The 27,354-nt window shown below is 59.5% G+C and overlaps 2 protein-coding genes across 19 annotated transcripts; one reads left to right on the top strand and one right to left on the bottom strand.

Annotated features, from left to right (window-relative positions):
- Window positions 1–190: 190 nt before the first annotated feature.
- Window positions 191–18,471, top strand: APC2 (APC regulator of WNT signaling pathway 2). Of its 3 annotated transcripts, none has more exons than XM_073803540.1 (14): window positions 191–524; window positions 671–761; window positions 891–1,071; window positions 1,940–2,048; window positions 2,189–2,305; window positions 2,961–3,038; window positions 3,240–3,338; window positions 3,872–4,262; window positions 4,772–4,867; window positions 8,817–8,956; window positions 9,331–9,408; window positions 9,552–9,668; window positions 10,234–10,448; window positions 13,569–18,471. In XM_073803540.1, the coding sequence occupies exons 1-14, from the start codon at window positions 384–386 to the stop codon at window positions 18,469–18,471; spliced, it is 6,756 nt and encodes a 2,251-aa protein (XP_073659641.1). In that variant the 5' UTR covers window positions 191–383. The 3 variants fall into 3 exon arrangements, with proteins under 3 accessions (XP_073659641.1, XP_033710798.1, XP_073659642.1); XM_033854907.2 differs by having other exon boundaries at window positions 192–524; window positions 2,192–2,305; XM_073803541.1 differs by lacking the exons at window positions 191–524; window positions 671–761; window positions 891–1,071; window positions 1,940–2,048; window positions 2,189–2,305 and adding an exon at window positions 2,527–2,640.
- On the bottom strand, window positions 10,894–26,610 carry C3H19orf25 (chromosome 3 C19orf25 homolog). 16 transcript variants are annotated; one of them, XM_073803542.1, is made up of 7 exons: window positions 26,480–26,609; window positions 26,145–26,276; window positions 22,273–22,442; window positions 12,879–12,935; window positions 12,285–12,383; window positions 11,980–12,036; window positions 10,894–11,479 (listed from the first exon to the last, which is right to left on the bottom strand). In XM_073803542.1, exons 2-7 carry the CDS (start codon window positions 26,272–26,274, stop codon window positions 11,261–11,263), a joined length of 732 nt encoding a protein of 243 aa, XP_073659643.1. In that variant the 5' UTR covers window positions 26,275–26,276; window positions 26,480–26,609; the 3' UTR covers window positions 10,894–11,260. The 16 variants fall into 16 exon arrangements, with proteins under 16 accessions (XP_073659643.1, XP_073659646.1, XP_073659644.1 ...); XM_073803550.1 differs by having other exon boundaries at window positions 11,342–11,479; window positions 11,980–12,019; XM_073803549.1 differs by having other exon boundaries at window positions 11,371–11,479; window positions 12,875–12,935.
- Window positions 26,611–27,354: the final 744 nt, after the last annotated feature.

Raw genomic sequence — 27,354 nt, 5'->3', positions numbered from 1 at the left:
GAGCCTGGTGGCATTGGGCTGGTGAGTCCCCCTGCCAGTTTCAACTGTCTGGCTGTCCGTCTGTGTGTCTAAAAGCCCCACAGTGATGGCCAGTGTCTGTCTGTGTCTTCTCTGTTGGTCAGTTCAGTTGTCTGTCTGAACACCTCTCCGACAGTTCTGTCCCTCTGTCTCCCGTTGTCCCTGCCTATGTCCGTCACTCCAACTGCCAGGCCGTCTGTCCCCCAGATTCCCTGGGCCAGCACCATCCCGCCTGCAGCAGTCCACGCCAGCCACCCCTGCCTGAGACCCAACCCAGGGCTGGAACTTAGGTCGAGGGCCGCCCCCTACCCAGACCCTCAGATCATCCCTCTCTCCCGTGGGCCCAGGCGCTGCAGGAGCTGAAGATGACGAGCTCCGTGGCGCCCTACGAGCAGCTGGTGCGGCAGGTGGAGGCCTTGAAGGCCGAGAACAGTCACCTGAGGCAGGAGCTTCGGGATAACTCAAGCCACTTGTCCAAGCTGGAGACAGAAACGTCGGGCATGAAGGTGCGAGGGGAGGCTGGGCGGAGGACGTAGACCCGGGTCACAGGGACAAACACCAGGGCGCTGGGCCCAGGGATGGGCAGGCAGGACAGGGGCATCTCACAGGGGGCTGGACCACTGACCGCTCTCTTTCCGGCCTCCATGTTCAGGAGGTCCTGAAGCACTTGCAGGGCAAGCTGGAGCAGGAGGCCCGCGTGCTGGTGTCCTCGGGGCAGACCGAGGTGCTGGAGCAGCTGAAAGGTGAGGGGCTGGCCTGGGGACCCCCCCCCCCGCACGTTGGGGCCAACGCTGGTCTGCTTCCTGAGGGAGCTGGGAGGAGGGGGCGCAGGGGGCGTGCTGACGTCAGCCTCTCCCTCTGCGCCCATCCAGCCCTGCAGATGGACATCACCAGCCTGTACAACCTCAAGTTCCAGCCCCCGGCTCTGGTCCCTGAGCCCACTGCCCGGACCCCCGAGGGAAGCCCGGTGCACAGCTCTGGGCCCTCCAAGGACAGCTTTGGGGAGCTGAGCCGGGCCACCATCCAGCTGCTAGAGGAACTGGACCGGGAACGGTGAGATGGCGGGGAACCTTACCACAGGCAGTGGTCACAAGGCTCCACCCACATCATGAGCCCCCTTGCCCACTCCCTGCCCCATCCCCATGTGGTGCCTCAGCCCCCTTTCCTGGCCCAACTGACCTCAGCTGGAGGACAAGGGGGGGGGTGTTCCTGGCAGAGGGGAAGGCTCCTGGGAGACGTCCCCAGGGGTCCTGGACACACAGGCGTCGCCAGGGACAGGGCTGTGTCCAGTGCCAGGGCTCACAGTCAGGCCTGGAGCCAGAGAGACTCAAGGCAGCCTTTGTGGAGAAAGGGCTGCGGCCCAAGAAACCTGGGCTTGAGGCCAGAAGGAGGAGGCAGGGTCTGGGTACCTAGCTCAGCTCAGCTGCGTTGTGTGCGGTCAGACGGGGAAGTTCTGGAGCAGCCTGGAGTTAAGTCCATGCTTTGCTGTCTGACCTCAAGCAAGAACCCTAGCCCCTGCCAGCCTCAGACTTCTGCTCTGTAAAATGGAAATAGCAGTGTCTCCTCACAGGGTGTGAAGAGGGAGACTCTACTGCACCTGGAGCAATCCGAGCCTGAAGTTTGCCCTGTGCAGGCTGGAGGGAGATTAGCCGGTGTTCGAGAGCTGTTAGAACAGCCTCCTCAGAGCCTTTCTCCGAGGACCAAAATTTACAAAGGAGTTACCTTTTTTACTTTCAAATAATTTCTGCACTCCATCCCCACCCCAGTGCCAGGGGCACCACGGGCGAGACTTTGCCACACTACCTATTAAACTTGGCACCCAGTAAGCACCCCAGAAGTGATTACAAAAGTCAGGGTAAACAAACACGTGGCAACGTCTCCCGCTCTGTGAGCCCGCGTCCACCGACCGGCCCTCCGCCAGGTGTTTCCTATTGAATGAGATCGAGAAGGAGGAGAAGGAGAAGCTCTGGTATTACTCGCAGCTGCAGGGCCTATCCAAGCGCCTGGACGAACTCCCGCACGTGGAGACGGTGAGCGCGCGGAGCTGCCCGGGATTTTGCAGTGCCCCGCCCCGCCCCGCCCATGGCGGGGGGCGGAGTGGAGCGGAGGCCCAGCCCTCGCCCGGGTATCGCCCCGCCTCAGCTCACCGAGGCCCACCCGCCCCTCCCAGCAGTTCTCGATGCAGATGGATCTGATCCGGCAGCAGCTGGAGTTCGAAGCCCAGCACATCCGCTCGCTGATGGAGGAGCGCTTCGGCACCTCGGACGAGATGGTGCAGCGGGCGCAGGTGCGGCTGGGGCGGAGCCTGGGCGGAGCCATACACCAGCGGGAGGATCAGAGCGCAGATATTGTTGTGGGAGGAGCGCAGATATTGTTAATGGGCGGGGTTATATGCCTGCGGGCGAATCAGAGGACAGAGACTCCTGCGGGTGGGGCCTGACGCAGGAAGCGGAGCCAGAGTTAAGAGCGGAGTGTGAGCGGAGCCATAGGGGGCTTAGCGCAGACCCCGGCTCAGAGGACAGAGTCCCAGAACGATAGGGACGGGGCGACCAGTGCGAGGAACCGAGTCTGACCAAGACTTGGGCGTTGACAGTCAAATGGCGGGACCAAGTCAGAAAATAGGTGGGTCCGGAGGGATGGCCTGGGGTTTAAGTTGTGGGCGGGGCCAGAGCCTGGGCTTGAGGGTTGGACCTTGGGTGGGATCAGGAAGTGGAGTCAGATAACTGGGGGTGGGGGTGGGGGTGTTGAGAGTGGGTGGGCCATATCAAGGAGGAGGCGGGGTCAGAGCCCAGGGTGGGGTTTGGGCAATGGATGGGGCCAAACCAGGGACTGGGTGGAGTCAGCATGGGGCAGGATTTGGACTGGGGAAGGGGCCATATTGGGAGTGTGGGCGGAGTCGGAGCCAGGTGGGATTTCCTCAGTGTGCCCTTTCTCCCACGCAGATCCGTGCTTCCCGCCTGGAGCAGATAGACAAGGAATTGCTGTCGGCACAGGACCGGGTGCAACAGACCGAGCCCCAGGTACCAGGAGGGGCGAAGTCAGAGCCCTAGTGCGTGGTGACAGCCCCAGGCAGCAGGGAGACCCCCAGGCCCTGCCCAGGGTTCAGGAATCCGTCTGCGGCCCCCGCCACATCGTCGTGGGGGTAGGGCAGGCATCAGCAGCCTGGGCGCTTTGTGGGGTGCCCCTGGGCGGAACCCGCAGGCCTGGCGTTCTCCCCACAGGCCTTGCTGGCAGTGAAGTCGATGCCGATGGATGAGGACCCAGAGGCCGAGGTCCCCACGCACCCTGAGGATGGTGCCCCTCAGCCGGGCAACAGCAAGGTGAGGGGAGTCCGGGGGGGGGGATGCTGAGAGGCGGGGTGGGGGCAGTGGCGGCCGGCTGGGTTGGGATACACAGTGAAGTGGGTCCTGCATCCCTGCTGCATTCGAAGGCCCCTCCCTCTCCAGGCCTCCCTAAAGCATCCCCAGGTGTGGGAGGGTCATCCTGAGTTGGAGTGAGTCGGGAGGTTGGGTTGTGGTGCGGAGCCTGGCGTGGGTGTGGATACCTGTTCTGTATATTTGAGGGGCACTCTGGACTTAGATGTAGGGGGTCACCCCTAGGAGTACTGGTGAAGCTGATGGGGTGGACATTTGGCTCTCATGGGCTGGGGGCATCTCTGCAGTGGTGTGTGCGTGTGTGTGTGTGTGTGTTGCTCCCCGGGAGGATGCAGGGTGAGGGTAGTGGGGTGAGCAAGAGATTCTCCTGGGCTGAAGTCATAGGACTCTCATCCGTTTAGGGGGAGTGCAGGTGGGCCCGTCTGGGGCCAGGTGAACCAGGCGGGGCTCCCCACCCTGACATCTCCTGCCCCTCGCAGGTGGAGGTGGTCTTCTGGCTGCTGTCCATGCTGGCGACGCGTGACCAGGAGGACACGGCACGGACGCTGCTCGCCATGTCCAGCTCACCTGAGAGCTGCGTGGCCATGCGCCGCTCGGGCTGCCTGCCGCTGCTGCTGCAGATCCTGCACGGCACCGAGGCCGGGGCTGGGGGTCGCAACGGGACCCCAGGGGCGCCGGGAGCCAAGGATGCGCGCATGCGCGCCAACGCAGCGCTGCACAACATCGTCTTCTCCCAGCCGGACCAGGGTCTGGCGCGCAAGGAAATGCGCGTCCTGCACGTGCTCGAGCAGATCCGTGCCTACTGTGAGACCTGCTGGGACTGGCTGCAGGCCCGGGACGGTGGGCCCGAGGGCAGCGGCGCCGGCGGCGGTGAGTGAGTGAGCAGCTTCTGTGCGCTGGGCGGCAGCCTGGGCTCCCCGGGTGCCAGGGCAGCACCGCTGGCAGTAACAGCGGCCTCTGGCTTTTGCCGGGCACCTGCTCTGTGCCACGCGCCGGCTGAGGCCTCCTGGGAACCTGTGAAGACAGACTGGCAAAGGGATAGCCACAAGGTGGACGCTCAAGAAACGGTCGTTGATTGAATGGATAGATTGTAGTTAACCCTCGAAAGGCGGGGGCAGAGTTTGAGATTCCTAGCTGTTGGGGCCGCCTGCAAAGTTAGTATCAGATGCTAAGCACCAGGCTGGGTGAGGCAGGCCCCTCCTTGTTCACTTCAGAGGGGCCGATGCTCTGGGGGTGACCCCGCGCGCCCGGCGGGCAGCACTTTGTACAGCTCCAGGTCTTGGCAGGTCTGCAGGGTGGAGACTGCAGGGAGGGGCGGGGACCCACCAGGCGACGTTTCCTGCAGTGGAAGGGCTCTGACCCGGTCCCCTTGCCCACAGCCCCGGTCCCCATCGAGCCACAGATCTGCCAGGCCACCTGCGCCGTGATGAAGCTGTCCTTCGACGAGGAATACCGCCGTGCCATGAACGAGCTGGGTGAGTGCCCCTCGCCGCCCCTGCGAGCTGGAGCTACCCCCGATCTGGACGGCCTCCGGGCCTCACCCAGTGCAGGGCAGATTCTCGGCACTAGTGGTCCTGGGGCTCAGAGAACAGGGGAGAGGCCGGGAAGGCAGGAGAAAAGGTGAATCGGAGCTACTGGGTGGTCGAGGCGGAGCGACCCTGTGAAGTTTTAGGTTTGGGAGTACTGCAGCATCTTTTCCGCATAAAAGTAATCAAAACATGGGGAAAGGAAACATCAAGGGCCAAACGAGGCACTACTTCTCACCCAGCAGATGGTCAAACCAAAGGTTCTGTAAGGTCTCACGTGGTCCGGCCACATAGACTCGGGCGCTCGAAACCCAATGTGGGTGTGGGGGGGAGCGCCCAGGCGCAGCCTTTCCGGGAGGGGCATCTGGAGTGGCGGACATTTTACAAGAGGGCACAGGTCTGGAGTCCTTCCTCCGCCAGCCGGTCCAGGGACGGCTGGAGGTTACCAAGCTCCTTCCGAGAGGCCTGCACACACAGTGCTATGTTGATAATTCCACGAAGATGCGATCTGCCTTTTTCACTCTCGTGCGCATGTGTGTTCAGAGGGGTTTTTCCAGGCACTCCTACTCTGAGGACCGCTGGGCTGTGCGTTCTGGGGTTAAAAGATTTCTCCGTTTTCATTTCTAGTGTGGTAAATATTTTTTGTTTATTGAAGTATAGTTGATTTACAATATTGTGTTAGTTTCAGGTGTAAAGGGATGCAGTTACGTAGACATTCTTTTTTTATATTCTTTTCCATTATGGTTTATCACAGGATATTGAATATGGTTCCCTGTGCTCTACAGTAGGACCTTGTTGTGTATCTATCCTATATATAATAGTTTACATCTGCTAACCCCAGCCTCCCACTCCATCCCTCCCCCCAACCCCCTCCCCCCTGGCAACCATAAGTCTCTTCTCTGTGCCCATGAGTCTGTTTCTGTTTTGTAGATAAGTTCATTTGTGTCATATTTTAGATGCCACATAAAAGTGATATCATATGGTATTTGTCTGACATACTTTACTTAGTATGATAATCTCTGGGCTCATCCATGTTGCCGCAAATGGCATTATTTCATTCTTTTTTTTAAGGCCGAGTAATATTCCATTGTATCTATATATACCACATTTTCTTTATCCACTCATCAGTCAATGGACATTTAGGTTGCTTCCATGTCTTGGCTATTGTAAATGGTGCTGCTATGAACACAGGGGCGCATGTATCTTTTCAAATTCTAGTTTTGTCCGGGTATATGCTCAGGAGTGGGATTGCTGGATCATATGGTAGCTCTATTTTTAGTTGTTTAAGGAACCTCCATACTGTTCTCCATAATGGCTGCACCAACTTACATCCCCACCAACAGTGTAGGAGGGTTCCCTTTTCTCCACACCCTCTCCAGCATTTGTTATTTGTAGACGTTTTAACGATGGCCATTCTGACGGGTGTGAGGTGATAGCTCATGGTAATTTTGATTTGCCTTTCTCTAAGAATTAGTGACGTCGAGCATCTTTGCACGTGCCTCTTGGCCATCTGTATGTCTTCCTTGGAGAAATGTCTATTTAGATCTTCTGCCCATTTTTCGATTGGGATGTTTGTTTTGTTGTTGGTGGCAGTATCATAAATATTGAGCTGTGACCCAAGTGAACTCTTTGGGGTCCTCAAAAAAATGTTCAGCGTGTACAGGGGTCCCGAGATGGAAATGCTGGCATGTCACTGGTGTCTGTCAGTCAGGCAAGGGATGCGTGATGAGCTGAGTGGCTCATCCAGTGAACGTGCCCCACGCACAGTTCAGTTCAACCTCTTTTTCCCTATTGTTATTTTTTTCCTTTGTGTGGGTTCCCGGGAGTGGCGTTTCCAGATTAAGAAGCAAAAAGGCTTTGGAAGCTCCCCACTCCGACTTATAATTACGTATTTAAACATTTTTTAAATTTTAATTTTTTTTGGCCACGCTGCAGAGCTTATGGGATCTTAGTTCCCCAATATGGGATTGAACCTGGGCCCTCAGCAGTGAAAGCACCGAGTCCTAACCACTGGACCGCCAGGGAATTCCCTAAACATTTTTTTAAACTGTGGTAAATTATATGTAACATAAAATTTACTGTCTTAACCATTTTTAATCTTATCTTCCCAAACTGAAACCCTGTCCCCATTAACCACTCAGCCCCCCATCCCCCTCCCCAGCCCCTGGCAACCACGAACCCATGCTGTGTGTCTGTGGTTCTGCCTGTTCTGGACGTTTCCCATCAATGGAATCACACACTGTGTGTCTGGCTTCTCTCACTGAGCATCGTGTTCTCCGGGTCCGTCCATGTGGTAGCGAGGGTCAGGGCTTCACCCCTTTTCGTGGCTGAGGGACGTCCCCGTGTGTGGAGGGACACGGTGTGTTTCTCCATCGTCTGGTGATGGACACTCAGGCTGTTTCCACCTTCTGGCTGTTGTGACTCGTGCTGCTGTGCACACACACGTACAGGTTCGCTTTGGAAGTTTGTAGGTTTGTGTTGCTAAGCCCCTTCCCCAGGGTGGTCCCCACTGGCGTGCTCTTCAGCAAAGCTGCCTCATTGGTCCCGGGTCCTGAGGACGATCCTGTTGCCGAACAAGGGGGAAGGGCTGTGTGTGTTTGGGTTCCTGCAGGTTCTTTCCCTTCTGCTCCCGCTGACCATTTACTCTTTAAAAAAAATTATTTATTTGGCTGCACCAGGTCTTAGTTGCAGCATGCAGAATCTTTTTAACTAAAAAAAATTTTTTGGCTGCGTTGGGGTCTTTGTTGCTGCGCGTGGGCTTTCTCTAGTGCGGCAATCAGGGGCTGCTCTTCGTTGTGGTGCATGGGCTTCTTCTCATTGCGGTGGCTTCTCTTGTTGCGGAGCACAGGCTCTAGGCGCACGGGCTTCAGTAGTTGTGGCACATGGGCTCAGTGGTTGTGGCTTGCGGGCTTTAGAGCGCAGGCTCAATAGTTGTGGCGTACAGGCTTAGTTCCTCCGCGGCATGTGGGATCTTCCTGGACCAGGGCTCGAACCCGTGTCCCGTGCATTGGCAGGTGGATTCTTAACCACTGCGCCACCAGGTAAGTCCCCATGCAGAATCTTTTAGTTGGGACATGCAGGCTTTTAGTTGCAGCATGTGGGATCTAGTTCCCTGACCAGGAATCGAACCCCGGGCACCCCTTGCTTTGGAAGCATGGAGTCTTAACCGCTGGACCACCAGGGAAGTCCCGACCATTTACTCTTTGTAAAGTGAGAACCCAGTTGTCCTAGTGAGTAAAGAACTGTGTGTGCAGGAACCTCCCTGGTGGTCCAGTGGTTAAGACTCCGTGCTTCCACTGCAGGGGCCGCGGGTCTGATCCCGGGTCGGGGAACTAAGATCCCACATGCTCTGTGGCATGGCCAAAAAACTAAAAGAAAAAAAAGGAAAAAAAAGTCGCGTGTGTGAGCCATCAGCAGTGGCTCCTGAGCACACGCCGTCTGGTCCGTCCTGGGGATGCAGCGGGGCAGCCACCAGCCCTGCCCTCAGCGGCTTGCTGGCTAATGCTTTGGGAACTTATCTGGGGAGTTGGGGGCTTCCCTGAGGAAGTCACTCTTGAGCAGAAGGGGACCCAGGAAACTGGGCGAACAGTGGGGAAGAGCATCCCGGGCAGAGGGAACAGCATGTGCAAAGGCCCGGCAGCCGGACGAAGTGTGACTGGGGGCTGAGGGCAGAAAAGAGGCGGGTGTGAAGGTGCAGGGCACACAGGGGGCTGGGCCAGCCAGGCTGCCTGGAGGAGGTGTTCTCAGAGTTGGGCTTCAAAGGTGGGCTTGAGGAGAGCAGATCGGAGGGAGGGGAGGGCGTATAGGTAGAGTGAGCTGCGCGGGCAGAGGCTGGGAGGTGGGCAGGCGGGGTGGTGAGGGGCGCCCCCCTGCCCCCAGCCCTGCCGTGTCCACACAGGTGGGCTGCAGGCCGTGGCGGAGTTACTGCAGGTTGACTATGAGATGCACAAGATGACCCGGGACCCTCTCAACCTGGCCCTGCGCCGATACGCCGGCATGACCCTCACCAACCTAACCTTCGGGGACGTCGCCAACAAGGTGCCTGGGTGGGCCGGCGGGTAGGCCAGCATCCCCCAGGCCAAGACCTGCTGGCCTCCTCCCCGCCTCGAAGCAGCACTGAGAGGCGGGGACAGGCGGGGAGACTGAGGCCTGGGGTCCAGGCCACCATCCTCTTGGCCCCTTTGCTGCCGCCCCTGTGGAGCGGGGGCCTCTGGGCCTGGGCAGGGTGTCTGCGCCTGCCGGAGCCTGTCTTCTCATCAGAGCAACAGGGCGAGTGCTCTCCCTCCGCTGTGGTGGTGAAGATGGGGTGGGGGGTGGGGTTCGAGCTCCAGCACATAGTAGGTGCTCAGTCAACGCGGCAGGTGCCCCCGCCCCACCCCCCGCCATGGCATGACTCCCGTGTCACCCCACAGGCCGCACTGTGCGCCCGCCGGGGCTGCATGGAGGCCATCGTGGCCCAGCTGGCGTCCGAGAGTGAGGAGCTGCACCAGGTACCCGGGGGGCTGTGGTGCTGCCGGGGGTGGGAGGCAACCCTGGGCTCTGCCACCTGCCGCCGTGGGGCTTGCGGGTGGGCCCTGTGAGCCACCCTGGAAGCCGGGCCCGGGCCCAGACAGCCTGTCCTGCACTCGCCCAGGTGGTGTCCAGCATCCTGCGCAACCTGTCCTGGAGGGCGGACATCAACAGCAAGAAGGTGCTGAGGGAGGTGGGCAGCATGACGGCCCTGATGCAGTGCGTCCTGCGAGCCTCCAAGGTGGGCCCCGGGCGGGGTGGCGGGGGCCACGTTTGCGGGGTGCCAGCCACATGGCTGGGAGGCACTGGCAGCAGGTGGTGAGTTCGCCACCTTGGGGGGAAGTCAAGCCAGACGGACAACCCGCCACCTGGCAGCGGGTCCAGACCGGGGGCTTCCAACCCAAAAGATCTTGCTGTGGCCGGTTGTGTTACTTTTTTTTTTTTTTGCGGTGCGCGGGCCTCTCACTGTTGTGGCCTCTCCCGTTGCGGAGCACAGGCTCCAGACGCGCAGGCTCAGCGGCCATGGCTCACGGGCCCAGCCGCTCCACGGCATGTGGGATCTTCCCGGACCGGGGCACGAACCCGCGGGATCTTCCCGGACCGGGGCACGAACCCGCGTCCCCTGCATCGGCAGGCGGACTCTCAACCACTGCGCCACCAGGGAAGCCCCTGGTTGTGTTACTTTTGACTTCTACTCGAAGAGGCATTTGGGTGCCTTGTGTCGGCGCCTCGAGGGAGAGGGCCCGGGGGTGGGTGGGGCTGGGGACCCGCCGCTGACCCCCCTCCTGCTCCTGCCCTGTGTCCAGGAGTCCACCCTGAAGAGCGTGCTCAGTGCCCTGTGGAACCTCTCAGCGCACAGCACGGAGAACAAGGCCGCCATCTGCCAGGTGGATGGCGCCCTGGGCTTCCTGGTCAGCACACTGACCTACAAGTGCCAGAGCAACTCGCTGGCCATCATCGAGAGCGGAGGCGGCATCCTGCGCAACGTGTCCAGCCTCATCGCCACCCGTGAGGACTACAGGTCAGCAGGGGGCACGGGGGAGGGTGCTGGGCAGGTGGAGCCCAGGAGCAGCTGGCTTGGGGCTGGCGGCTCCCCCTCGGCGCTGAACCACGGGGAGCCTCACCTCGTCCACCTGCGAATGGGTCGGCACGATGCATCCCCGGTCGCTGACTGTTTTTAGTATAAATACATCCCCAATACTGCCTGGGATATACTCGTACCACATTTTAAATTAACTTAGTAAAAATATACGTAGCATTCTAAGTCATATTAATAATGCTTTTTCTTTTTCAAACTACTATGCGCTAAGTAGTAAACAAAGATTATTCTTCATTAACATACATATTAACTTCTTACTAGGTAACGTTAAGTAATGCTTCTAATGTATGAAAATACGTAACCATTAAAAATTATAACTATATCCCAAATAATGCATGGGATATACTTGCGCTAAAGATTTTACCAATTAAAATAAAACATTATTTATTAATAATGCTAATAACTAACAAACAATATTTAGATTTCAGTTTACTTTAAAAGTACTATCTTTAGTATAAATACATCCCAAACACTGCACGGGATATACTTGTACTAAATTGTAAATTAACATAGTAAGCATATACATAATTTTCTAAATAATAATCATAAATACTTGTTCTTTATTAAAATATTCACTAAGCAACATTAATAAATAAAACAATGCTTATTCTTCATTAGCGTAACTATTACCTACTAGGTAACATTAATAATTAGTAATAATTCTAATGTATGAAAATACATAGCTATTATAAAGTATAAGAATATTGCAAATATTGCATGGGATATACTGAATTTTAAATTAAATTATTAAAAATAAAAATGCAGGGCTTCCCTGGTGGCGCAGTGATTGAGAGTCTGCCTGCCAATGCAGGGGGACACGGGTTCGTCCCCCATTCCGGGAAGATCCCACATGCCACGGAGCGGTTGGGCCCGTGAGCCGTGGCCGCTGAGCCTGTGTGTTCGGAGTCTGTGCGCTGCAACGGGAGAGGCCACAACAGTGAGAGGCTGGCGAACTGCAAAAAAAAAAAAAAACAGAAGCATTATTTTCTAAATAATGGTAAAAATGTGTTCTTTATTAAAATAAATAAAATTATTTGTAAATACTACTAATAAATAATGCTTCACATGTAGGAAAACATAACGTTTAAAAAGCATCTCCTAAATACTGCATGGGATATGCTTGTGCTAAAGACTTTATAAATTAAAATAAAACAATTTACTAATTATACTAATAATTAACAAACAATACTTAGATTTATGTTTTCTTTTAAAAACACTATTTTTAGTATATTCCCGAATGTTGCATGGGAGATACTTGTGCTAAAGATCTTAACAAGTAAAATAAAACATTTATTTACTAGTAATGCCAATAATTAAGAAACAATACTTAGTATTTTTAAAAGCAAACAGAAATGTGTCTTTAGTATACCCCAAATATCACAAGATTTAGATGCCCTAAAATGAGTTATACTATACACTACTATACATAAAATAGGTAATCAACAGGACCTACTGTGTAGCACAGGGAACTCCAATCAATAGTCTGTAATAACCTAAATGGGAAAAGAATCTGAAAAAGAACGGATATATGTACATGTATAACTGAATCACTTAGCTGTACACCTGAAAGTAACACAACACTGTAAATCAGCTGTACTCCAATGTAAAATAAAAATTAAGTAAAATGAGATGGTTTTAATGAAATTTCATTTTAAATAATAAGTAATAGGGGCTTCCTTGGTGGCGCAGTGGTTGAGCGTCTGCCTGCCGATGCTAGGGACACGAGTTCTAGCCCCGGTCCGGGAAGATCCCACATACCGCTGAGAGGCTGGGCCCGTGAGCCATGGCCGCTGAACCTGTGTGTCCGGAGCCTGTGATCCGCAACAGGAGAGGCCACAACAGTGAGAGGCCCGCGTTCTGCAAAAACAAACAAAAAAGCATTATTTTCTAAATAATAGTAAAAATGTGTTCTTTAATAAAATAAAATTATTTGTTAATACTACTAATAAATAATGCTTCAGATGTATGAAAACACATGTAACTTTGAAAAGCATCTCCTAAATACTGCATGGGATATGCTTGTGCTAAAGACTTTATAAATTAAAATAAAACAATTTAATAATTATGCTAATAATTAACAAACAATACTTAGATTTTTGTTTTCTTTTAAAAGCACTATCTTTAGTATATTCCCGAATGTTGCATGGGAGATACTTGTGCTAAAGATCTTACCAAGTAAAATAAAACATTTATTTACTAGTAATGCCAATAACTAAGAAACAATACTTAGTATTTTTAAAAGCAAAAAGATATCTGTCTTTAGTATATCTCAAATATCACGAGATTTAGATGCCCTAAAATGAGTAATACTATATACTACTATACATAAAATAGGAAATCAACAGGACCTACTGTGTAGCACAGGGAACTCCAATCAATAGTCTGTAATAACCTAAATGGGAAAAGAATCTGAAAAAGAACGGATATACGTACATGTATAACTGAATCACTTAGCTGTACACCTGAAAGTAACACAACACTGTAAATCAGCTGTACTCCAATGTAAAATAAAAATTAAAGAAATAAAATGAGATGGTTTTAATGAAATTTCATTTTAAATAATAAGTAATAGGGGCTTCCCAGGTGTCGCACTGGTTGAGAGTCCGCCTGCCGATGCAGGGGACATGGGTTCGTGCCCCGGTCTGGCCGTGAGCCATGGCTGCTGAGCTTGCGTGCCCAGAGCCTATGCTCCGCAACGGGAGAGGCCACAGCAATGAGAGGGCCGCGTAGCGGGAAAAAAAAAAAAAAAAGAAGGTAAATAATAAGTAATGTTAACACATTAGTATTGTTTCATAAATAGTTTGTTGAGATTAATAAATGAGACCTTTCACACAAGTACAGCACACTCAATGTTTGGGATATGCTTTTACTAAAAATGTATCCCTTCCTTTGAAATGCAATGTTACCTGGGCACCTTCCGTTTTGACTTGCCCCACGTGGCCACGGTCCTGCCGGCGGGCGGGTGTCCGGTGGGCTGGGGTCCGGGCTGGCAGGGGTCTGACGCACACCTCCCGCCCCTCCTCACCCCTCCGGCTCCCGCAGGCAGGTGCTGCGGGACCACAACTGCCTGCAGACGCTGCTGCAGCACCTGACGTCGCACAGCCTGACCATCGTGAGCAACGCATGTGGCACGCTCTGGAACCTGTCGGCCCGCAGCGCCGGTGACCAGGAGCTGCTGTGGGACCTGGGTGCTGTGGGCATGCTGCGCAACCTGGTGCACTCCAAGCACAAGATGATCGCCATGGGCAGCGCCGCCGCCCTGCGCAACCTGCTGGCCCACCGGCCCGCCAAGTACCAGGCGGCAGCCACTGCCGTCTCCCCCAGCGCCTGTGCGCCCAGCCTGTACGTGCGCAAGCAGCGGGCGCTGGAGGCTGCGCTGGACACGCGGCACCTGGCGCAGGCACTTGACCACCTGGAGAAGCAAGGCCTGCCCGAGGCCGAGGCCGCCTCCAAGAAGCCGCTGCCGCCCCTGCGCCACCTGGATGGCCTGGCCCAGGACTATGCTTCCGATTCGGGCTGCTTTGATGATGACGACGCACCCTCTCTGGCCACCGCAGCTGCCGCCACCGCCGAGCCCGCCAGCCCCGCCGTGCTGCCCCTCTTCCTGGGCAGCCCCTTCCTGCAGGGCCAGGCGCTGGCCCGCACCCCGCCCGCCCGCCGGGGCGGCCTGGAGTCCGAGAAGGAGGCCGGCGGGGAGGCAGCTGTGGCAGCCAGGGCCAAGGCCAAGCTGGCACTGGCAGTGGCGCGCATCGACCGGCTGGTGGAGGACATCTCGGCCCTGCACACCTCGTCTGACGACAGCTTCAGCCTCAGCTCTGGGGATCCCGGGCAGGAGGCCCCACGGGAGGGCCGTGCGCACTCCTGCTCCCCTTGCCGGGGGCCCGAGGCAGGGCGGCGAGAGGCCGGCAGCCGGGCTCACCCGCTGCTGCGGCTCAAGGCGGCCCACGCCAGCCTCTCAAACGACAGTCTTAACAGCGGCAGCACCAGCGACGGGCACTGTCCCCGCGAGCACTCGCAGCCCTGCTCGCTGGCCGCGCTGGCCGAGCATTGCGAGGGACCCCTGTGCGGCCAGGCGCGGCCCAGCCGGCTTGACCTCAACCTGCCCAGCGGCCAGGTTGAGCCCAAGGCCCGGGACACCGCGGCCACAGATGCCCGCGTGTGCACCATCAAGCTGTCACCCACCTACCAGCATGTGCCGCTGCTTGAGGGCACCACCAGAGCGGGCGCGGGGTCCCTGGCCCCCAGGGCCCGGAAACAGGCCTGGCTGCCCGCAGAGGACCTAAGCAAGGTGCCCGAGAAGCTGGCGGTGGAGAAGGCGCCCCTCTGCCTATCCCGCTGCAGCTCCCTGTCCTCACTGTCCTCAGCTGGCCGCCCAGGGCCTAGTGAGGCCGGGGACCTGGATGACAGCGACTCGTCCCTGGAGGGGCTGGAGGAGGCTGGCCCCAGCGAGGCCGGGCTGGACGGGGCCTGGCAGGGGCCGGGCTCCGCCTCCCTGCCCATGGCCATCCCGGTGCCTCAGCGGGGCCGGGGCCTAGGGGTGGAGGACGCCACGCCGTCCAGCTCGTCTGAGAACTGCGTACAGGAGACGCCACTGGTGCTGAGCCGCTGCAGCTCGGTCAGCTCGCTGGGCAGCTTCGAGAGCCCATCCATTGCCAGCTCCGTCGCCAGCGATCCGTGCAGCGGGCTGGGCAGCGGTACAGTCAGCCCCAGCGAGCTGCCCGACAGCCCCGGGCAGACCATGCCACCGAGCCGTAGCAAGACGCCCCCGCCGGCCCCCGCGCCGCCGGGCGAGCGTGAGGTCACCCAGTTCAGCCTGCAGTGGGAGAGCTACGTGAAGCGCTTCCTGGACATCGCCGACTGCCGGGAGCGCTGCCGGCTACCGTCTGAGCTGGACGCGGGCAGCGTGCGCTTCACCGTGGAGAAGCCCGACGAGAACTTCTCGTGTGCTTCCAGCCTGAGTGCGCTGGCCCTGCATGAGCTCTATGTGCAGAAGGACGTGGAGCTGCGGCTGCTGCCCCCGGCCTGCCCTGAGCGCAGCAGTGCGGGAGGCGTGGGCCCCGGGCACCGCCGGCGGGACGAGGCCAGCGGCCGCCTCGAAGGGCCAACATCCACCGACCGGGACCTGGAACTGCTGCGCGAGTGCCTGGGTGGGACCGTGCCCGCCCGGCTCCGCAAGGTGGCCTCGGCGCTGGTGCCTGGCCACCGCACCCTGCCCGTGCCCGTCTACATGCTGGTGCCCGCCCCGGCACGGGAGGATGAGTCCTGCACCGACTCGGCCGAGGGCACGCCGGTCACCTTCTCCAGCACCACCTCCCTCAGCGAGGAGACACTGCAGGGACCCCCCGGGGATGGCGGGCCTGCGCAGGGGCAGAAGGCTGCGGGCCATGCCGCCCCCACCAGGCAGCCCGCCGGGCACCGGCACAGGGCGGGGGGCACGGGCCGGAGCACAGAGCAGCCCCGGGGGGCTGGCAGGAGCCGCGCAGGGCTGGAGCTGCCCCTCTGCCGGCCCCCTAGCTCCTGCAGAGACAGGGACAGCTCCCGCCCGGGACAGGCGCGTGGGGACGGGGCCCTGCAGTCTCTGTGCCTCACGACGCCCACCGAGGAGGCCGTGTACTGCTTCTATGGCAACGACTCAGACGAAGAGCCGTCCGCGGCAGCGGCGGTGGCACCCCCGCGGCGGGCATCTGCGATCCCCCGCGCGGTGAAGAGGGAGTACCCGGCTGGTGGCAGGAAGGAGGTGCAGGCCGTGCCCAAGGTCGCGCCGCCCAAGGCTGCCGCGCCCAAGGTTGCGCCGCCAGCCCGGGCTCAGCCCAGCCTCATCGCTGATGAGACGCCACCATGCTACTCCCTGAGCTCCTCCGCCAGCTCCCTGAGCGAGCCTGAGCCCTTTGAGCGTGCAGCCAGCCGGCCCCGAGCCCGCGAGCCAGGGGTCACCAAGGACCCAGGCCCCGGGGGCAGGCGGGACAGCGCCCCCCGCCCGCGGGCCGAGGCAGAGCTGCTCCGGCGCTGCACTGGCTCAGCCGTGCCCAGGCGCCGGCCCCAGGTGTCTGGCCCAGGGTGCCGCCAGTCCAGAGCGGTGCAGCAGGAGAAGAGGCCAGCAGAGGGGCCCCGGGAGCACAGTGAGGAGGCAGCGGGCTCGGACCACGCCTCAGACCTGGACAGCGTCGAGTGGCGCGCCATCCAGGAGGGGGCCAACTCCATCGTCACGTGGCTACACCAGGCAGCGGCGGCAGCCACCCACGAGGCCTCCTCTGAGTCCGACTCCGTTCTGTCCTTTGCCTCAGGGGGGTCGGTGGGCTCCACCCTGCAGCTTCCCCTGCACAGGAAGGGTCGAAGGCCAAGGGCAGAGGGTCAGGCGGGCAGTGCCATGCGGCCAGAGAAACGGGACAGGGCTCTGGCCCAGCGCAGCAGCGGCCTGGAGAAGCCACATGGCACTCAGAAGGCCGCGTCCGGGGTGCCAGCCGTGCTCCGGGGACGGACAGTGATCTACATGCCCAGCCCAGCCACCCGGGCCCAGCCCAAAGGTGCCCCTGGGCCCCGCAATGTGCCGAGAAAGACGGGAGTCCCAAGTCCAGTGCAGCCAGCAGCCCCCGCCAAAATCCCTGGCCCCGGGCAGCAACGGTCTCGAAGCCTGCACCGACCCGGCAAGATCTCGGAGCTGGCGGCGCTGAGCCCCCCTCAGAGGAGTGCCACGCCACCTGCCCGCCTCGCCAAGACCCCCTCGTCGAGCTCCTCCCAGACCTCCCCGGCCTCACAGCCTCTGCCGAGGAGGTCACCCCCGGCCACCCAGGCCGCAGGAACCCTGCCCGGCCCCGGGGCCTCCCCCGCAACCAAGACTCCCGCCCGGGCCCTGCTGGCCAAGCAGCACAAGACACAGAAGTCGCCCGTGCGGATCCCCTTCATGCAGAGACCCACCCGGCGGGGGCCGCCACCCCTGGCCAAGGCAGCCCCGGAACCAGGTCCAAGGGCCCGAGGGGGCCGCCCAGGGCTCGTGCGTGTGGCCTCTGCCCGCTCCAGCGGCAGCATGGCCTCCGCCCGCTCCAGCGGCAGCGAGGCCTCCGACCGCTCCGGTTTCCGGAGGCAGCTGACCTTCATCAAGGAGTCGCCGGGCCTGCTGCGCCGCCGACGCACCGAACTGTCCGCCACTGAGGCCGCCACCCCGGCTGCCCAGGCAGGCCTGCCCCGCCGCGGCCGGCCCGCGCTACCTGCCGTCTTCCTATGCTCCTCGCGCTGTGATGAGCTGCGGGCGGCCCCCCGGCAGGCTCCCGCCCCCCAGCGGCCCCCCACGGCCCGGCCCGGCCTGGGCGAGCGGCCGCCCCGGCGCACCAGCTCTGAGAGCCCGTCTCGCCTGCCGGTCCGCACGCCAGCCGCCCGGCCCGATACGGTCAAGCGCTACGCCTCCCTGCCTCACATCAGTGTGGCCCGCGGGCCCGACGCCCCCGTGCCTGTGGCAGACAACGCACCCCGCAGCAGCACCGCGGAGGCCGCGCCGGGCACCACGTGGCGTCGCATCCGGGACGAGGACGTTCCGCACATCCTGCGGAGCACGCTGCCCCCCCGCGCCCTGCCCCTGCTGGGCTCCTCACCGGAGGACGGCCCCACAGGCCCTCCGCAGCGCAAGACCAGCGACGCCGTGGTCCAGACTGAGGACTTCGCAGCTACCAAGACCAACTCGAGCACGTCCCCGAGCCTGGAGAGCTGGGTGACCCCACAGGCCACGACCGGCAGCGCCCCCTCCCTCCTCCTTGGCAGCGACGTGGACGGGCCGGGCCCCGCCAAGGCGCCCGCCCCCGGCCCCTTCGTCCCCGCCAGCCGACACGGTTCCCCCAGCCGCTCCGCCCGCGTCCCCCCCTTCAACTACGTGCCCAGCCCCATGGTGGTAGCCACCACTGACTCTGCCGTGGAGAAAGCCCCCGCCCCCGCCCCTACCGGCCTCCTGGGATAGTGGCCGGGGCTGGCCTTCCAGAACGTCCTCTCCCGGCCCAGGGCCGTCTGGCTGCCCCGAGGGTGGTCCCAGCACCCGCCTGCCCACCCGGGCCCCGCCCTCTGAGCCTCTGCCCTGCCCGTACGGGCCCCACCCTCACTGCGTAGGCGCTTGCTTCCATGCCCAGGGGGCTCTGCAAGGAAAGTGAGCTGCAGGGTGGACCTTGCGTCCCCGCCAGGGGGTGCCTACGAGGGCGCCGTCCCAGCCTGGCCCCCACGCGGAGACCACCCTCCTGGCTGGGGCTGTCCTCGGCAGTGCCCTCCTGGGCTCCTGACTCCACCGGGCCCAGCATCAGCACCACACCCCCTCCCCTCCCCTCCGGGGAGCCGCAGGGAGGTGACAGTGCCCGCCCGCCGACGTGGGGGACGGGAGCCTGCCAGCTGGGGGCATTGGCAGGCAACCATGGCAGAGCAGGAAGCCTGTAATTACGGGCAAGGCTGAGTAATTTGTTCACCAGGGCTTAGCCGGTTGGCCTGCCTGTTCAGCCTCAGCGGGGGGCACGGGGGAGGGGCGTGCTTGAGCCCCACAGAAAGGCAGCCCCACCCGAGACGGCGAGTGTAGGGAGCCTGGAGCACCCCGGGACTGGCCGGGGGTGGTCTGGACACAGCACCCCCGCAATCCTCGTAAGGAACATGGAGAGGCAGGCGTGCAGCGAGGGCTCTGGCCGAGGCGGGCGGGGCACCAAGGGGAGGCCGGGGCCCGGCTGACCGCCCCGCCGCCGGGCCTGGACTGCACTCTGAGGACGTCCCGGGAGGCGCCCGCCCGGCGCCCGGCGCCCGGCCCCCGGCCTTTCCCTTTTCGATCTCAACCTCCTTTGCGACGCGGGAAGCCCTGGATCTGTGGGCTCCGTGCGGGCACGGCCTCCTCCCTGAGGTCCAGCACAGCTGTGGGACTCGGAGCGGGGGCCCTGGAGCCCACAGGTGCTGGAGGGAGCTGGTCCCAGAGGAGGCAGAGGGGGAGCCCCGGCATACCTGCACGAAGAGCCGCCCACCGCCTCCCTGCAGAACCCAGCTCTGGGCGGGGCTGCTCTCGGTCGTCCCGTGGATCTAAAGTCACAGTCGCCCTGCAGAGCTGCTCCTGGGGCCGGGGACCCTGTGCCGGCATCTGTCCCTTCTCTGGGAGGAGGGGGAGCAGGGCTGAGTCAAGAGGAGGTGCTGGAGGGGCCCCATCTCCACCCCGGGCACCACCGACTGTCCCTCCCCTCCCTCGGACACCGTGCCGCTGCTGAGACACACAGACTGCAACCTCTTCCTCACACCCGACACACCGACACACCGTCCTGCAGGACAGGCGCCAGGACTCTGCCTGAGGGCCTGAATGCAGCACGCGAGAAGGGCTGCACCACGTGCCCCTCCTGTGGAGGGCCAGCCGGCAGCAGCGAAGGAGGCCGGGGGCTGAGCAGGGTGCCAGGGACCGGGCCCCCAGGCGGATCACTATCAGACACGTCTCAGATACCGGCCGCCCCCAGTCCCCGTCAGTAGCCAGAAGGGCGGGACTGGGGGGTCTTCCGAGCGCCTTCTCAGATATGGGGGCTGAAGGATGCTGCCCACCACCACCATGGGCCAGCCTCCCCTGGAAAAGGGGGACCCACCCCAGCTCGCCCAGCCGTGAGGGCCGGGGTGGGAGCCCCCCGCACTGGGAGACCCGGGTGGCGCTCTGGCCGCTGTGTGCCTGTCTCCCCACGTGGGCCGTGGGGCGAACTCCCAGAGCTACCTCTCGGCGAGCAGCGCAGCCACCGTGACTGGGGGCAGAGGACCCTCCCCGGCCGCCCCCGCTGCCCTCTGTCTGGCCCAGGCGTTCTCTCCCCAGGCCGGGGCCATCCTGTCAGGGCCACCTCTGCCTTTTCCAACCCCTGCAGCGGGGCCAGCCATGCCTCATCACCCAGCCCAGCAGGCCAATGGGGGCCCAGGGCCCTGAGAAGATGCGCTTCCTGGAGGAAGGCACTGGCGGTTGCTGGACAGTCGTCTGCGGCAGGAGCTGGAGGACCAAAGTCTGAAGCCCTCAGGATGCCGCCCGGCCACCCGCTGAGGGGACACAGGACACCCACTCCCGGACCTGGGCCCAGGAGCAGATGGACACCACGAGCGGGGTGCTGGATTCGGTGCATCACCTGACCCCTGCCACCCTGCCGGCTGCCGCCCGAGCCCAGCTGTCTAGGCTCCCCCTCCACCCTGCATCTCCCTCCTGGGTCTGCAGTGCCACCGGACACGTGTAAATACGTACAGCCCCGTCCCATCCTGTCCCCCCAACTGTAAAGCCATCGTCTGGCGGAAGGAGGCCGCGGAACCAGGCGTCTCACATGCACCTTTAATATAATAAACAGCTGTTGAGTTGCGCTCCACAATGCCTGCGCCCGTCTCCAGGGGGGACAAGCCAGGGTGGGGGTCCACATGCCACCTGCAGAGCCTCGCTCCCCACAACCGCGAGGACGCGAGGGGACGCCCGAGGGCTGAGCCCCAGCGTGACCCGGGGGTGCAGGGAGAGCACTCAGAACAGGCGCAGGGGGAGGCACCCGGCAGGAGTCAGTGGAGTGTCTCTGCCTGATGCCAGGGGGGATCTGGAGGGTGGACAGTGCCCCAAAGACAGGCGGCCCCACCCGGAGGCCAGGCCAGGCAGGGAGAGGGGAAGCAGCTCACCCCAGGGGCCCGCTGTTAGCCAGCGCACCCTGGAGGAGGCAGCCTGGCGTCCACTGCTGCCGCTAGAGACAAGCCCGCACTGGGCTTGTCTCCTGGGCCTCCAAAGTCAAGTCTCCAGTTTTGGGGTCTCTGAGGGTGAAGCAGACACTCTTTCTGCCTGGGATGCGCAGGGTCTCCCTTGTCAGGGCCCTGCGTGCTGGGTCCCAGCACTGCCCCGAGCTTCTGGGGACCCTGCAAAGGAGTGGTCTATGGAGGCACTGTTCAGGCAGCTACACACAGGGATTTCATCAGAGGGACTTGGGCTCATCCACGACGGGCCTGGCCCCGGGGCCACCTCCCGCCAGCCTACTGCTTCTCTGGTCTTCATGGGATAGGTTTTTTAGGGTGATGCCCTTTTCAAGATCCTCTCCTGCCCCACCACCCACCTGTCCACAGACGAAGGTGTACGGACAGGAGGGCAGCTGGGTGATAGCCCGGGGCAGTGGACTGACCACCACGTCCTCTCATGGCGCCCCCATGTGACAGAACCCCAGGCCCTGGGTCGGGATGCCGGGGGCCCTGAGGGGTGGCACCCACCGCGAGGCCCCATCTCAGATCTGGGCCCTGGGGGGGCCACAGCTCCTCACATAACCATAGCCACTACGTGTCAGGGAGGACACTGAACTCCCCACCCTCTTCTGGGACCCCTGGGGCCCCCCAGTTAACACGGAGACGGCAGAACCAGAGGGGTGGGTCCCACCAGTTCAGTCTGATGTGGGGAGCAGTGAAGCAGGGTCGCCAGAGGAAGGAAGGGAGGATGGACGGAGGGCCCTCGGGGGCTGGGCCCCGCAGGAAGTCCAGTCGGGGCTCCTCAGGGCAAGGGGCATGCGCACAACCCGGACCCCACCCTGTGCCTGGCTGAGGCAGCCCCACCCGCTGGGCGGGCTGTGTCCCCCGGGGTCTCTGGGTGCCAGGCGTGCCTAGGCCGCGGATCAGAGAGCCTGGACCCTGGTTCCGGGACCCAGGGGCCAGGTGTCAGGTGAGGTGCGCCAGGCCAGGTGTCGAGCGGAGGCCCCGAGGCGCCGGGTCAGCCCAGGAAGGTGGCGGCCGCGGTGCCCGGCAGAGCCACCTGGCCCACGTGGCTGACCTCCTGCTCCAGCTCCTCGCGTGCCCGCCACAGCTCCTCACGCTGCTGCTTCAGCTGGGCGCCCGCGCGCCACAGCCGCTGGTTCGTGGCCACGTAGACCCGGCTCTGCTGGTAGAGCTGCTCCCGCTGGGCCTCAGTGTCCTCGGCCCTCCCCGAGGGGGCTGGGGGGTCTGGGGACAGGACACGGCAGCATCACTGCCCGCTGGCCACACAGGGGACTCAGTTTACCCCCCAAAGAAAGCAGTGGACCGAAGGGCACAGGTCACAGTAAAGGCCAGACTCCACTGTCCCTTGGCCCCGCCTGGGGGTGGGCTCCAGCTCCTGGAAAGGGCCTTGACCCTGACCATGAGCCGGCCAGCCTCACCTGTGCTCTCAGCAATCAGGGAGGTGAGAGGAGGCCAGGAGGGCATGGACGCACATTTCCCAACGACCACGCTTCCTAAAGGGCGTGGCGGGGGGGTGGGGGGACCAGGGCAGGAAAAGCACAGGTTTCAGGGCCACCTGGAGATACGTCAAGGTCCTCTCCACTCTGCCTGGTTTCCTTGTCTACAAACAGGCCCAGAAACGCTGGCATTTAACTAAAAATCACTTTATCTGCTTTAGTAACAAGGTGGGAAAGGCCAGACAGTGCACACGGAGGCCAGGTATGGTCCTAGATGTGAACACAGGCCGGCAGGGGAAGCCCCTCGCCCTCGAGTGGCCCCGGCACTGCTCATGGGGTAACTGGGCCCAGGATCCTTAAGTTGGGGCTCAAGTGGCCTCTGAAGACCCAGCCGCGGGCCAGGGATAAATACAGCTCCTGTTCCTCGGGCTGCGCCGTCCAACACGACGTTCCAAATGATGGAAACGCCCTCCAGCTGAGCCACCAGGGGCTCCTGAGCCCTTGAAATGTGGCTACATGGAACAAAGAACAGAATTTTTTTTTTTACTATTAAGAAAAAAAACTACTGTCCCACAGCTGCGTGTAAATCAGTGAAGTTAGAACATTCCCTCACACTATACACAAAAATAAACTCAACAAGGCTCAAAGACTTAAATATAAGATATGACACCATACAACTTCGAGAAAAAAGCACAGGCAAAACATTCTGACATAAATGGTACCAATATTTCCTTAGGTCAGTCTCCCAAGGCAACAGAAATAAAAGCAAAACTGGGACTTCCCTGGTGGTCCAGTGGTAAAGAATCTGCCTTCCAACGCGGGGAATGAGGGTTTGACCCCTGGTGGGGGAACTAAGATCCCACATGCCGCAAACTACTGAGCTTGCGCGCCTCAACTAGAGCCCGTGTGCCGCAAACTACAGAGCCCACGCACCCTGGAGCCCGTTCGCCACACTAGAGAGAAGCCCACGTGCCTCAATGAAGATCCCACGTGGCACAACAAAGACCGAACGCAGACAAAATATATAAATAAATGAATAATGGAAATAAAATAATAAACAGATGGGACTTCATCAAACTCACAAGCTTTTGTACAGCAAAGGAAACCATCAAAGCGAAAAGTCAACCTATGGAATGGGAGAAAATATTTGCGAATGATGCGACTGACAAGGGCTTACTCTCCAAAATATACAAACAGCTCATACAACTCAATCAAAATAACAAAACAGCCCAATCGAAAAATGGGCAGAAGATCTAAACAGACATGTCTTCAAAGAAGACATACAGATGGCCAACAGGCACATGAAAAGATGCTCAACATCGCTAATTATTAAAGAACTGCAAATCAAAACTACAATGAGGTATCAACTCACACCAGTCAGAATGGCCATCATTAAAAAGTCTACAAACGGGGCTTCCCTGGTGGCGCAGTCGTTAAGAATCCGCCTGCTAATGCAGGGGACACGGGTTCGAGCCCTGGTCCGGGAAGATCCCACATGCTGTGGAGCAACTAAGCCTGTGTGCCACAAGTACTGAGCCTGCAAGGCACAACTACTGAAGCCCGTGTGCCTAGAGCCCGTGCCATCGCAATGAGAAGCCCACGCACTGCAACGAAGAGTAGCCCCCGCCCGCCACAACTAGAGAAAGCCCGTGCAGAGCAATGAAGACCCAACGCAGCCAAAAAAAAAAAAAAAAAGTCTACAAACAATAAATGCTGGAGAGGGAGTGGAGAAGAGGGAATCCTCCTACACTGTTGGTGGGAATGTAAGTTGGTGTAGCCACTTTGGAAAACACTATGGAGGCTCCTCAAAAAACTAAAAATAGAGCTACCATAAGATCCAGCAATCCCACTCCTGGGCATATAGCCAGACAAAACTCTAATTCAAAAAGACACATGCACCCCAATGTTCAGAGCAGCACTATTTACAATAGCCAGACATGGAAACAACCTAAATGTCCATCAACAGATAAATGGATAAAGATATGGTGTGTGTGTGTGTGTGTGTGTGTGTGTGTGTGTGCGAGGAGTGGTCCCCACTTGCTGCAACTAGAGAGAGGCCCGCATGCAGCAACGGAGACCCAGTGCAGCCAAAAATAAAATAAATTTTAAAAAAACAAAACACCATTCACTTTATAGCAGTACACCACATATACTCAATAAATATTTGTTAATAAGTATTTTAAAAATTTTAAAAATAAAAAAATAAAATAAGGGGCTTCCCTGGTGGCGCAGTGGTTGAGAGTCCGCCTGCCGATGCAGGGGACACGGGTTCGTGCCCTGGTCCGGGAGGATCCCACATGCCGCGGAGCGGCTGGGCCCGTGAGCCATGGCCGCTGAGCCTGTGCATCCAGAGCCTGTGCTCCGCAACAGGAGAGGCCACAGCAGTGAGAGGCCCGCGTACCGCAAAAAAAAAAAAATGACCCAAATTGGACTTCCCTGGTGGCCCCGTGGTTAAGACTCCACACTTCCACTGCAGGGGGCATGGGTTCGATCCCTGGTCGGGGAACTAAGATCCCACATGCCGAACAGCGCGGCCAAAAGAAAAAGAAAAGAAAAAAAACAACCCAAATGAGCTTATCTACGAAACAGAAACAGACTCACAGACATAGAGAGCAGAACTGTGCTTGCCAAATGGGAGGGGGGGCGAGGAAGGGACGAATTGGGAGTTTGGGATTAGCAGGTGTAAACTATTATATACAAACTGTATAAACAACAAGGTCCCACTCAGGAGCACAGGGAACCATATTCAATATCCCGTGATAAACCATAATGGGAAAGAATATGAAGAATGTATATGTACGTATAACTGAGTCACTTTGCTGTACATCAGGAGTTAACAAAACACTGTAAATCAACTATACTTCAACTTTAAAAAAAGACACCAAAAACAATCAAACAACAACAACAAAAAACAAAGCCCCAGAGCGTTTCTCACTTTCTATCGTCCCACAAGCCTTACATATTGAACGTTTCTACCCACTAGAACGGCCCGAGGGCACGCAGGTTTTCACCCCCCGCCCTTGGCCACGCCGCGCAGCAGGAGAGATCTGAGTTCCCCGACCCGGTAGCGAACCCGTGGCGCCTGCAGTGGAAGCGCCGAGTCTTCACCATTCGACCGCCAGGGAAGTCCCAGGCACTTCCATCTTTTTTCATCACCTATCCACCTCAGTGCTTAGACCAGAACCTGACCCACAACAGGTTCTCAATGAAGGTTTGTTGAATGAATAAACGAACCTCACTGAGTGGAACACAAAATTCACCCTACAACTGTATGACACTCATGTGCTTCCAAACTTCTGAACAAGGGGCGGGCACACGATTTCTGCAAAAGGCCAGACCTACGTATTTTTGGCACTGCAGGGCCAGACAGTCTCCGTCCGGACTACTTAACTCTGCCAGTATGTCTTAAAGGCAGCCAGGCGCTTCCTCCTCCCCTTCCTGCTGGGGTCTCTGGGCCGCCTCTCCCCCGCCCGACCTGGGCTCCCCCTACCTTCCCGGGCCACGGCGGTGAAGACTAGGTCCTCGGCGGGTGCCCCCCGCACGTCTTCCAGGATCTGCTCCACCGTGGGGGGCGCCGGGCGGGTGGGCAGCACCACGCGCTTCTTGGCCTTGGAGCCCATCTCTGCAGGTGGGAGAAGGGAGCATGGACCGGGCCGTTCCTGCCGCCCAGCAAAACCTACACACGCTCCGGAACCCCGCTCCCGGGGAAGCCCGTCCTGCCCCGCTCCTCCCAGGGCCGAACAGCACAGGGCCAGGGGGTTCGGCCTCCGTCTCCACCCAGGCCCCAGCTTCCCGCTGAAGCCCCCAGTGCGAACGCCTCCTCACCTGGCGTAAAGCCTTCAGCCCGCAGCCGCGGCCCAGTGGCCACTTCCGCTTCCGGTTGGCGCGCGGACCCACCCTACAGGCCCGTGACGCGCACTTCCGGCCTCCTCCGGCTCCCGCCTGCCGCGAAGCCGCGCCCCTCTTAAAGGGGCCGGGCCCGCTAGGTTCCGGGTACCATCTGAGCAGCGAAGTTGACTGGACCAGAGCTAATAAGGACGAGCCGGGCCTGGAAGCCCAAGGGGTGGGCGTAGGGTCCAATCCCGGCTCTTCTCGTTGCCTAACAAGGCATCCGAAGCCCGGTTTTCTGCAAAAGGGGGACACGGCCCCCAACGTGGCTGTCGTGGGAACAAAGTTACTGTGCAGCCCACGCCAGGTGGCGGGCGGAGAGCGAGCGCTCCGTGAATGCCAGCTGCGCCAGCCCCAGCGAGGTGGCCAGGGGCGTAGCACGCGCGTCTGGTCCTGCCTCCCAGATCCCCGTCAGGCTCACCTCTCCTGTCTCTAAAACCCCCTCCCCACCGGGGTGGGGGCGTAGCGCTGGACGGTGATCTTGGCCCCTCCCCTCTTGGGTAGCGTGGGAAGACAGGCTCAGAGCCCAGGGAGGTTTTTGCGTTTCTAAACAACTTTATAAAAAGTAATTTACAGGGAATTCCCTGGCGGTGCAGTTGTTAGGACTCTGCGCTCTCACTAACGAGGGCTTGGATTCAATCCCTGGTGGGGGAACTAAGCTCCCACATCCCAGAAGACGCAAGGCGCGGCCAAAAAAAAAAGTAATTTACATACCATAAAGTCCACCTGTTTAAAGCGTACAAGTCAATGGTTTGGGAATATATAGAGAGACCTGTTCTGGACGTTTCCCATCAGTGGAATCACACACCGTG

Source organism: Tursiops truncatus, chromosome 3 (genome assembly GCF_011762595.2).
Source record: "Tursiops truncatus isolate mTurTru1 chromosome 3, mTurTru1.mat.Y, whole genome shotgun sequence".
In the NCBI taxonomy this organism is placed as follows: domain Eukaryota; kingdom Metazoa; phylum Chordata; class Mammalia; order Artiodactyla; family Delphinidae; genus Tursiops; species Tursiops truncatus.
Note: the sequence above shows the minus strand (reverse complement) of the source record. Positions and strands in the feature narration are given on the sequence as shown.